General features: G+C 31.5%; 1 protein-coding gene across 6 annotated transcripts in view; it reads right to left on the reverse strand.

The window, feature by feature from the left end:
* LOC129960296 (early endosome antigen 1-like) overlaps positions 1 to 12,972 on the reverse strand; it is a 61,968-nt gene that overhangs the window by 29,619 nt on the left and 19,377 nt on the right. For all 6 annotated transcript variants that reach the window (XR_008783568.1, XR_008783566.1, XR_008783567.1 and 3 more), the window contains exons 17-20: positions 10,613 to 10,679; positions 7,533 to 7,784; positions 5,211 to 5,470; positions 2,722 to 2,922 (exon numbers count right to left, since the gene is read on the reverse strand). Coding sequence is in view for 1 of the 6 variants with exons in the window: in XM_056073632.1 (XP_055929607.1) it covers positions 2,722 to 2,922; positions 5,211 to 5,470; positions 7,533 to 7,784; positions 10,613 to 10,679 (780 nt within the window). In the remaining 5 variants the exon portion in view is untranslated. The remainder of the gene's footprint in view (positions 1 to 2,721; positions 2,923 to 5,210; positions 5,471 to 7,532; positions 7,785 to 10,612; positions 10,680 to 12,972) is intronic.

The raw sequence follows: 12,972 nt of genomic DNA on the forward strand, positions 1-12,972 counted from the left end.
AGATCCTTCTCTGAAGCAATTTTGAGGTTATGTCTAATATAACTGTAGCACTAAATTCCTAAGTAGTGAGTTCACCTTCAAGCGAATCACTAAATTTCCCACAAATAGAACACTCCGATATTTGTCTTGTCTTCACTAATTTAGACTGTGTCATTTTCACTCACAGCAACACACACAAGCGCACAAACTAACAAATCGGTTACACAATAGACGGAGCAGAAACGCCAACTCAACTGTACTCGGCAAAGCTACTGATTTGAAACCAGCTCTGTCCTTGTCACCGGACGCAGACAAATCATCTCATTGCTTCAATAACAACCACTCCGGCAACGATTCAGTGTCGTGCCAGTGCAATTATAAAACTGTTTTTATATTATGACTTTTATTCATATGACAACGCCTATTTAAAACTTTTATTTCATAACCGAGGCAAGGAAAAAAATCCTTAAAAAGTTGAAAAAAGTGTGTTTTTATAAAACTTTAATATTCTTGCGGCACCTCAAGATGTACTCTAATATTTCTTACAATTTTTATTTATCTTATCTATAAGAAAAGGTAATTTTCCAGGCTATTACAAATTAAAAATCAAAAGTTGATTACATCGTAGAAAAACTTTAAAATGTAGCAAGCATTTCAATTTTATGAAACTGTAACGTTCTTGCAGCACCTCAAGACCTACTCCAATATTTTTCACATTTTATCTACACCAAAAGGCAAATTTTCCGTGCTATTACAAATTAAAAATCACAAATTGATTTTTTCGTTCCACCCTAATGTACAGTGATGTAAAGTTTCTGTTGATTTTCTTTAAAAGGAAAAGTGGTGAAGGGCAAACGACCATAGTTGATACATCTATGAGCATCATGAACTTTTATATAAAATAAAAATTGACGAAATCGAACCAATGGATGGAGCAGTGGAGCTGGTTCTTAGGTTTCCCTTATATTTTGAATACATAAATTTAGATAATAAATGCAATTTTTAATTTCATTTAAAACTCGACATTTTATAATTAATTGCTATTATTAATAATATAGGTTAAAACTGAACTGAAAAAAGCATTTAAAAAATCAACAGAATCCTACATAAATCTTTATGCACAATTTAACGCTCGCTCCCCCCCCCCCTTTTCTTAATGTAGAACTACCAAATTTAGCTCAGCTATATTCTTGAGGGACAGAGAATATGCCCCTCGGAATTATATTAATTTCGATTAAAATTTAATTAACTAAAATTTAAACGAAAATTTAGCGTTTTGTCCTGAAAAAATGATCGCATAAAACTGATTTTTAAAATATAAATATATATTTTTTAATAACACCAATTCAAAGTCCCATGCAATTTTTTTCCAGGATTTTTGGACAATAGATTATTGTAATGAAATCGAAATTCTTTTCAATGCTCATCAAATATTTAATAGCAAGATTTTCTTACATTTCTGAAAGCCAAGGAAAAAAAGAGTTTGCTAATTTTATGCGCAATTTAAATGAGTAATTAGAAAGTGTAATTACATTACTGTAAAAGACGAGTGCATTCCCAAATAAATTATTCACACTTCAGTTTTTAATTAGCACTATGATGACTTAAATGTATAAAATGAACAGATCGGATGTAAGACTGTTAAAATAACACGGCTTTAATGTCTGTCACAATTTGAAGCTTAAAAATATTTAAAAGAGTCATAAACAATCTTTTTATGCATTAAATGGAGTGAAATAACAGAACCCGTAATCAAAAAATCTAATTACACTTCGTTGGCCTGTAACTTATTCCTCAAGTAAAAGAAGCATTTGATTTTAACATTAAAACGGTGCGGTGTATTTTCAGTGACGACTAAAGTATAATATGAATTTTCGACTGCAATGGCTAAGAGATGTTCAAATATTCTCAAGCCGTGATATTATTTTCAGATCTTCGTTACATTTTATTTCAAAAAGAGACACATAGGACTATGGAGCTCAGGACTTCTATCTACCCCTCCTTGCTCACCACACGACTACAAATTTTACTTACAATTTTTTTAAAATGCTGATAAAAAGAATTAATATATAATAATCATCGCTTCCGAGCTTATCGGATATATTTCGAAATATGCGTAATGTATCAGAATATTTAGTTTTCAGATTTCACAGAAAAAGAAGAAGAATAAACAGAAGACATTATTAAAAAAAAAAAAAAGAATTCATTGTGATTTTACTTAATAATAAGAGTCTGCAATTCCTTTAGCTTTTAACATTGTAACAGATATAAGAAACTAAATGCCTTTAGAAACAATGATTTAAAATAAATTACATTTCTCGCAACTCAGCCTCATTGCTAATAGCTAATTAGCCATTAGTCGTCTGCTTGCGTTAAGTCTACAAGTGTTTTTTGACTATATGTTGGTTGTTTTTGTTCCTATCGTGCTCCCCCCTCCCTTTTGAAATATTCGTAGAACAAAGCGCCGATTTCAATTATCCAGTATATTATACTTCTTCCAAGTAAACTCATCGAATGATTTTTGTAACAATATTTTGAGTCGAAACTCATAATTTTGCAGCATGGTCAACAACACTTCAGGCAGCAACCCCCTCATCTTTTCTAAATTTCCGCGTCACATCAGAGCTAGAACATTCGATTACTAATGTGCGATTTAACTTGTACCTGGCCTATATATGCATCGGACCTTTTCGTGACAACCAAAACACTAAGAAATGGGAATAACAACAGAAGTTATTTTACTGTGTGCATTTTATCCCAAAATCTTGTTTCCAGTTCCTCTAAGCGGCTCTTGATATACATAACAATGCGCTCTTTTAGATGTTGAGTTGCCTTGTCACCACCGTAGAGCAAAGTAGCTTTCGCAGGAGTAGATTCTTCAAGTTGTTCAATAGAGAGCTGTTTGGATGGAGGTGTTTCAATTTCCAACCTTTCTACACTGAGCTGGCATTAAAGGGGAAAAATAAAGGGAAATTATTCAACTAAAGTTAAAAGCCTTATTAATAATGACAATCAATAAATTTCAAGACTATATTTTGTAGATGCGATAAGTTGAATTGTTCAATTAATTTCTTACCTGCTGATGAAATTGTTTAAACCCTAGTGCCAATGTTTTTTTTAAACATTACTTAATTAAAACCAATATTACTTACATTCAGTCAGAAATGAAATTTCGATCTAAAACCAATTTATTTAGCAGGTTAAAGAACACAGAAATACCTTCTTCTGCACGAACATTGTTCCCATTGCCTGTGACTTCACATGCCTGAGATGTTACTAGGGGAATTATGGTCATCGAAGTTCGATTAGTGGTGCCCAAGGTCTATGCACAATATTCCGTCCATTCGCTGACATTTGATGTCCTGACATCTGCTGATAAAACCACAAGAGCCTACGTCCGGCAACAACAAATATTTACATTGCTCTGTTGGAAAGTATGGCTAAACTGCAGGATTACAGACCATGGGAGCAGACATTATGCGGTTTCTTATTTTCCCCTCCATTACATCCAATTTTAGAATCCACTGAATCCTCTCATACGAAGGGTGGTTCTCATTTTTGGTTGGTTGATCGAAGAGTGATTCCTAACTGGGCGGACTTGTGCTGTGCTGTTACTTAAATAGCGGCCTGTTGTTTGCTAGTGTGTTGTTAGCTTCCACTACCGCTATCCATTTGCATTTTGGATATGTTCCATCCCCAACATTTAGGGTTTTCTACAATATTCATAGAATAAAACGGTATTTCCTATTATCAACGTACTGGAATTCTTTTACTGCACACTCATCAGACAATTTTTCATAATAATATACATTGAATTTGTATTTTTTACAAATCCATTTGGTAGCGAGGCTAATAACAATTTTAAATGATTTACCTATATTTTAGATAGTTCTCTAGTGTCAGATATATACCATTGCCTTCAAAAGAAGCAATCAATCGACGCATCTACATTTCTGATAATAAAATTATGTTCCAAATTTCATTCATTTAGATCCTATAGTTTTTGAGGTTGCGCGTTCATATGCACACTAACACATACACACACTTCTCTCCACAGAATTTCATCGAAATTTAATTTTAAAAAAATCACAAATTTGGCATTAAGACCAAATACCACCTACCTCAATGCGTTTGTGAATGAAACATAAAGTGATCTAAGAAAAAGACATAAGACAGATTAGAGAAAGACATAATTCTAAAAATGTGTTTTTTGAACTCGGGACTGAAACATGTAGATTCGCCAAAATCTTGAATGCAGATTTTTTTCACACTTACAGTCTCCTCTCAAATTCGTATAAGAGAACATTTTAAAAAAGAGCATATCAATATATTTGCAACATATATTAAATACTATATATACTATAAATACTATATATATACTATTAAATACTATATGCGCACTTTTTGCTGTCACTGTGATGATATTTTAAATCAATAAGAATATATTGTTGCGGAAATTCTGGGGTTCTTTTTCTATTTGTTGGTCGACGAAGAAACATAATCAAAAGGCCTCAATAACAAAAAACGACTTTTATTAACACGAAGACAAGAATACGCAGACAACAAATATACAGCCGAGACGAATACAGGCCACACACAGCAGCACACTACAACAAACAGTAGCCCACAAGTTAATCGGTAGTAATCACAACCATAGCAAACAAAGCGACCAGACAGAATTCAGCAGGAAGAGGGAATCTTCGTAACTACTCTCTACGGTCTCTCCAAATGCCTCAATTCTCCACTGTCTCTTCGTTTTAGCTGTAACCAACTACTGCCTCACTAATACACGCCTGGCTACGCCTCCATGACTCGATGGTGTTTCTACAATGATCACCAAGTCGGCACACAGCTCAATTCAGCAATCGCTTGAGCTCCACACAACGCCTGTTCTTCGCTGTAAGGATCCAACAATTCGCCATTGACTCTTTCCACGACTCGATACACCACTGACTTCGGCTTGATACTGCCGGCATTTTAGAGTTCCTATAGGCGGGAAGAGAAGGTTCTAGAACAATCAGGCATATCTCGGTTTTTATCATCAAAATTCTGAAAGATTCCAGTATTATCTATTTTGTCCCCAAGTTACCAAATTTGTCTTCAACCTTTGAGATCACTGATTTGACATCCGATCAGCATCCAACAGAGCTGATCGTAAAACGGTCTTTCCAGTAATTGAACTAACTGTGCTGGGAAGCAACATTACAGATTTGTAATAATATAAACAATACCTGTTCCTCATCTTCTTCATCTTCACTGTCTTGTAAGGCCCGATAGGCTTCCATTTCTTTAGCTCTCACAAGTCTACCCGCCTGCTGTGTCCTCTGCATGTTCTGCAAGAGAACTATAGCTTGAGCAGTCCTGTGGAGTTTCTTCGCTGTGCCTCTGCTGGGAGGACCAGCCTCTTCTGTAACCACTAATTCACTAGTCTCTTGCGGTTGACTAATGGCAACCTTTTCAGCTTTTTCCTCATCTTTGAGTCTGGTCTCTTCTGCAAAGGAAGTTCTGCAGATATTTATTATTTACTTCTAGCAGAGCTGGAATCGATGAGCTACAGGGTTATTATCAACCTCTAAAATTAGTTTTAAAGCTGCATTTTCATTTTTTAAATGTAATTTGCTTATTTTCCTACTCTGAGAGTTCGATGCCCTTCGCTTATTTTTACACTCTGAGAATACGATAATCGATAGAAAAGGAAAAAAATAATAAAAAAGTCAAAAACGAAGCAAGAAATGAACGAACAAAACAGCAAAAGACAAGTCAAGACTGGTAGAATGTAAAGGCATTGTTGTACATAGATGATTTATTGATCTGGAAATAAAAGAAGTCCTTTCAATCCAGGTACTAAAATCAGAACACCCGACTTGCATTTTTTTTAAAAAGCGTTTAAATCAATTATTTATTAAAAAAGAGAGAGGAGTAGTACACGATGCTTAGAGAAAAAAAAAATTCGTTATAGCTGAATCTCGCTCTGACAGGCATCCATTTTGTTCAGTTATCAGTATATGGATCCGATCAGAAAACTGGTGTTTAGTAATCATCGTTTAACATTTCATTTCTAAGCTCATTTGAATTAAGGTACCTAAGAATACTGGAAAGCCCAAACACCTCTTTCAAAGAAAAGAAAAATTCCTTAGTCGCTCAAAAACGGCAATTGCAGGTCATATTTTTGAAGGATTGTTATATTTATCGACTCTGCTTGATTGATGGCTACTAAGCAAATGTAGGCTCCAACATTGTTTGAGAGTTTTCAAAAAACCTTCTTGTTCCCTAAACTTCTCTAGACGATCCTCTCAAAAGAAGAGAGTTCACGGTCTTTCAGATTGATCGATAGAGTTAATGATTAGAGACATTAATGAACAAGTTCGTTTTATAGAAAATGCCTTGAATTGTAATAAGATAAATTATCAGTTTTGCTCAACAATAACTTCAGCATTCGAGATTTTTCGACAAAAAATTCTATAAATAAGACTATAAGTTCTGCATTCACTAAATATGGTACAACATGACTCCCCCCCCCCACTGTTGAAAATGATTGCCCCGTTTGGAGACTATCGAAGTAAAAAAGAGAAACTGTGACAAATTCTGATGGGATTTCATGAAATGGCCTTTAACTCATACTTTGGAAAGCAGAAACGATGTTGGCAGAAGCGAATTGCTATTGGTGAGATTACTTTGAAAGAAATGTAACAAATATTTATAAATAAGTAGATACTTTTTAATCACAGAAATATTTTAAAGTTTAAATCTTTAATATTTGGCATATAGAAACTAATTCTCCTGAAGGGGACCTGCACTGAAATGTTTGTTACTTTCGATTATAATATTTACCACTCAGAACTTTTTATATATTTATAAAAAACATTGTTTTGGAAAATCAACGAGCACTAAGAAATTTGTATTGCCAAAAAGTTCCCACTTAATTTAATCTGGTCCATACTGAAACTAACGCCGGATTATTAAATAGATAAAGTAAGCAACTGCCCAGGGGCCGCGCCACGTCAAGAAGTCCTGAGCGCTCAAAATCTTTTTTTTCTGGTAATTTTGTGACTTTATTTACTTATAATATGAGCCGTGCATTATGACTTTAATTTATGCAAATTAAAATCAATCATTTTCAAATTAATTTTGGATATTCTTGCATTTTGAATTATCCTTTGCAGATTTTATTTCATTTTAAAATTCTTTTAAAAAATATGGTGTACTGCATGTTTAAAAACCTCCCATCCTACTATAAAATATTATTTAAATTGTGAGGTAAAATTTTCTTTTCTATTTTGTTTAAGATTACGTTTTAAATTTCAGTAGTACATTTTTTATACGTAATATACTGAAACCAACTCTTTTGAAACTGATCTGCAATTGAATGCTTTACTATTTCATATTGTGGAAATTTGTTACTTAAAATTGCTCATATAAAGATTTTTAAAGTTGGGAAAATTAAAGAGACTCAGATTTGAATTGCGCCACAGTTCTTAGAAGGCTTAATTCGGCCCTTGCTGCAATTAGCTGAAATTAATGTCAAATGCAAATAAGAAAGCTTATTGTTATACCTATCCCTGCACGTGTTCCCTGAGTAGCTTTAATGAATTTCTCATATGCTTTCTTCATCGTTGTAGGCTTGACTCTTTTGACTTCTGGCTGAATGGGTCCTTTCACAATTTCAGCTCTTTTCTCCTCTGGCATGGTCATCAAGTTCTTCACCATTCTTGCAAAATGAGTTTTCCTATCCACTTTCGTTTGCTGGACTTTCTCCACTTCACCTTTCATAAACTGTGAAGCTTCTCCTTCTTCCGTCAAAGGTACTGAAAAAGATTATTTGGACGTTTCTTTAACATGATCAGTGGTCTAGATTCGTATAAATTGCCTGTCATCATTGTGATTCATGAATTCAGATAAAGGCGCCCTCAAGGTTATATGGCACATGCAATATAATAATTATGTTCTCCAATCCTGGGTGTCCATAAATTATTCTTATAATTTGAGATTTTTATAACATCAAAACTATATTAGTTAATAATAATAAATGAGATTATCTTTTCAACAAATGGAAATATAATCTAAAAGTGCTTTTCTTTCTCCTTTCTTTCTTTTTCAAGTGATGCAAATTTGACAAAGAAGTGTGAATGCCATAAAAAAAGTTTGTAACCTGATTCGTAGAGATAAAATTCGACACACAAATGCAATGTGAAGCTTTTGAACTCAGTATGGATAGGATTGGTCATTTGGAGGCTGTGGCAGGTACAATCCACCCGGTCCCTATGTCTAAGACTACAACAAGAATTTAGCATCTATTATTATTATTATTTATTTATTTTACGTTTTTAAAACAAAAAAATTGCATTTATTTAAACTGATTTAGTGGCACTTGCAAAATTCTAGTTAATCTATTCCAAAAGTTGCACAGCAGCAAAAGGACATAATGTTATTGTGAGAGGATACAACAAAAGCATAATCATAAAACTCTCCTAATGACTTCAACATATATGAGCTTAACTGATTCTAGTGACTCATTTCAGTGATATCTCACAAAATTACCTTCATATACTTGATAATGACCATGCTGAATAATTATCTCCTCCAAGGTATAATGAAAATTTTTGATGACTGACAGGGAAAAAAACACGAAGGGATATCTGAAGGCTGGCTGTCTCTCACTGAGGCTCTGTGTTTAACTTTGAATGCAATAGTTTGTTAAATTTTTCCACTTGTAACCCAAGGCACCACAAAAATTTTATCTCTTGTTCTGTAAAAATCATCTAACATGAATGCATTTTTCTTCAAATTTATTTAATGTTTATTTTAAATACTTTCACTTTCATGTTTAAAACAATATTTTAGGACTTGAAGTCTTAGTAAAATAACAGGGCCAGAGTTTAGATGAGAACCACCGATTGACACTTCTATTTGGGCTTGGTATAGGTCATTTATGGAAACAAATAGTTTTCTTCATAAAAGTGGGCATGCCCCTGACAAGGCATTCACAATATCTGACACTTTCCTCAAGTAGAGTGGACAGGAGATATAACAGTATATTCTTAAATATATAATATAGCTCACTATTCCTGTGAGTCAATTATATAACTAAATACTACCAATGTTAGAGCCAATACATGCAAACACTTTTAAGATTGTCAATAAATCTAAAATCAAAAAAATTGACAAAATCAGGCAATGGTGGCAGATAATTAAGTATGTTAATATCAATGATACAAAAGGTCATGTTTTTATTCTTACAAGGAACAGCTGCCAAGGGTACAAAGCATAAACTCAGCACGAATGGTTTGATATGTTGATATTATATGCTAATGTATGGACTAAACAAAACTGAAATAAGCAATAACATCTTTTAGAAAGAGTTTTTTTTTTCTCTGGTGAATCAACTTTTTATACATTAAGCAAAATTGATATATATGTTATATATATATATAATGTTATTAAAACCATATATAATGTTAATATATGGGGATCAGAACATTCTAATGTTGCACATGAAATGGTAAAAGAACAGTCCTAAGGTCAATTTACAATGGTAAGAGCACAACTGGATAATCATTTTTTTTTCTATAAATCTACTATCTAGATGAACTATCTAATGACGATGTTTAACTGCGCATGCTACAAGAATTTGTGACACTACAATTAAAGCACCTGCAACCTGATGCCACAGCCAAGCAGGAAAGGAATGAAGATTCTATTAAACAAGACTTTAAAAATTAGCTGAGTTTTAGGTTAGTAAAAAACAATGTTATTAATTAATGATTTAATTAATAATGTTGGATTTTAATTAAATCTCTTGTGTATTAATTGTTTATGGCTCTTTCGACAGAGTATTTTTAAGCATATAATTGTTACAGATATAAAACCATGTTATGTTTATAGTGCACATGAACCTTATTAAACAAAGTCGAGTTCCATGACATCATAATGCACTAAAAACTTAAGTTTCTGAGCAATTTACTTCAAATGGCAAACAGTCTTCTGCAATAATACCATTTAACTTATTAATTCTTCATGTAAATTGGATAGATAATTAGCAAAGTCTTTTCTCCTTATCTTTCAACATTTAAACAAAATCAAGCAATTAAATATTTCATGCAGAAATGAAAACAGTTTCAATTTCATTTTAGTAATGAAAACTATTGCTGGAAATTATCCAAAAAAAAAAAAAAAAACATTCTTGAAAAAATGTCAAAATTTAGGAAAGGAGAAAAGAGAAAGATTTTTATTGTCATTAAAAATCAGATTTTTTTCTTCAATTTTAACATTATAAAAATCAATCCTGTCTAATTATATTTTTGGAAATTATTGAGAAAACACCAAAATGTCGTTATGTTTATGTCGTTACCAAAATGTTGTCAAATGTTACCAAAATATTGAGAAAACACCAAATGTTAATTTTTAATCAATAAAAATTTCAAAAAAATTCGCTCTTATTCATACATTTCTACTCTTTGAATTATATATGCACCAAATTTGTCATCTGTAATTGAAGCAATCATGTCAAAATTTTTGACAATTACAATACTTTCTCTTTCTAAACTTTAGATGCAAAAAAGTAAAATCAATCTACATTTTTTTAAAAATTTAAGGCAGACATGGAGTTGAAATTCACATATAAAGTTGAAAATACCTGCTTCTTGCAATCTTCTTTTCTCCTTCTCCTCTTCAGGGGCATGTTTCCCAGAATATACATATAACTAAACATCAAAGATTAAACATTCTGTATATAAATACTTTAATATTGCTTCATTACTTATAATTTAGCAACGGAGAAATTTTCTAATGTTTCATTTACTAAAGATATATTTCTCATCTTCCCTATACAAAATTTTAAACCTTGAACAAGGCCATTAATGCCACCAATGCTCAGCTTTCTATTTTTAGAATCCCATCCATGAGCCTTTGTGTTTCCTAAAGATATAAAAGTATAAATAGAGGTATATTAAGGAAACCCAAATATGTATTTTATATGCTTTTTTATTCACTGACTGTAACCAAAATTTTACACTGAACTACAATTTTAGTAACAACATCATATACCAAATTTCATATAATTAAGTCCTAACACATTTACATTTTTGAATTATCACATTTGCATGCATGCAAAAATCAATAAATGATCAATCATTTGGTGCAGTTGATTTGAAAATATTGGTATGCTAAGAGAGAATACTCTATACTCTATAAAACACAAGATGTTTTCTATCTTCACAATGTTCCTTAACATTCTGAATGCCAGACAATATTGTGAGGATATTACAATAATATTGCTGGGTATTTTGCATCAATAGGGTAGGACTGATATAATATGATAATTGCAGCTTTTGTAATGCTATAACGTCTTAAAATTTTGCTGACAAATATGAAGGAATAAGAAAAAGTATAAATTAATATTTCATCACAATTACATAATTAATATTGTATTAATAAAAAAATATAGAAATATTTCCATTCTAATTAATATTAGTTGTAGTAGCTCATCTTGTATCTTGTTGTAAGTGTAAAAAATACCATTTCAGTAAAATAATAGGAGGTGTGCATCCAAAATTCCTTAAATTTCTGATGAACATGATGTAAAATTCTTTTAGGCATAAGAATAAGTGGTTGGAATTTATAATACTTGTCCACATTTGGGTGCAGTTTCTTCAAAATGATTCATCAGATCATTTTCTAATTTTGATATGTACTCCAATACAATTGAGATGTATAAGACTTCATTCAAAACTTTAACATATGAGATCTACATCTGATACAAATTTGAATTTGACTGAAGCCCTTTATAATATTTCTATAGAAGAACAAACTGTTTATGAAAATTTTCTTTTCATAATTGTTCACAATGCTCACTCTGTTTCAATATTAATTTTTAATAGATATGATCTAGAGAACTATTGAGCAAGCATACATATCCTGGTTCAAAATTGTCTTAAATGTAAGAGATTCATCCACAATCAAGGTTGGCATTTATATCAATCCTCCCCTAGGTTGTTGGATTACATTCAAAAATATAAAATTAAAAAACTTTAAAAAATACTTTAGATGTTACTGTGCATATTAAAAAAAAACATACAAAACTTCATTTACCCAAGTACAAGTGTTTTTTTAATTTTTACATTTATAGGAAAGTGAAAATACAAATAGATTGATAGTCAATTACTTAAGAGATTTGGTTCCCAATCTGATACAGATCTACACTTTAGAAGCTAAATCTGGGCACCAAATTTTATCTACCTAGCATTTCGACATCTTGTAATTATAGAGACTTGAATTGCCAGATAAACTTCTTATACAGATTCCATTCAAAATTAGACAGAAATCTATAAATTTGATGCCCATACCACATATTTAAAATTTATCTGTTTAACTTAAAACATTTTTAAGTTATCATACAAAAAAAAGTTCCAGGATTTTGTTTTTTGGATTTAGGAAGTTCTGAAACATAGAGATATGTCGGAACTTTGAATTCGAATTTTTCGGTACAATATTTATTCCTTTGTATATTTTGTACATAATAAAATAAAAACAGCAACAGTTTTAAATATAAAATGCTATGAAAGATACAAAATGCAATTATATGCAGAATTCTTGAATGAAATAAAAGTCTGTGTACAGTCAATGACCATTTTTAGTACATAGAAAAAGTCAATGAAAATTTATATATAAAAAAAACAAACTAATAGTATTTTAGAAAGTTATGAATTTGTATGCCCATAAAGCATTTAAAAATTATTGAATGAAACTTACATAACACTGACAGTTACATTATTCACATAAATATATCCACTTAAATCATTCTAAAAATCAATAGAATAGAATTTAGTTTTTTTGAGATATTCCTCAATCGGCAGAAGATTTTGTTCATTATCTGCAACATGCTCTTTGATATTCTGAATACAATAAAGTCCATGGTCTTTATGGCAGTTCCAAATCATACTTTAAGCATTTTGTAGGGTTATTTATATGTTAATTGCTCTAAAAAATCTTTTTTTA

Source organism: Argiope bruennichi, chromosome 2 (assembly GCF_947563725.1).
Source record: "Argiope bruennichi chromosome 2, qqArgBrue1.1, whole genome shotgun sequence".
NCBI lineage: Eukaryota > Metazoa > Arthropoda > Arachnida > Araneae > Araneidae > Argiope > Argiope bruennichi.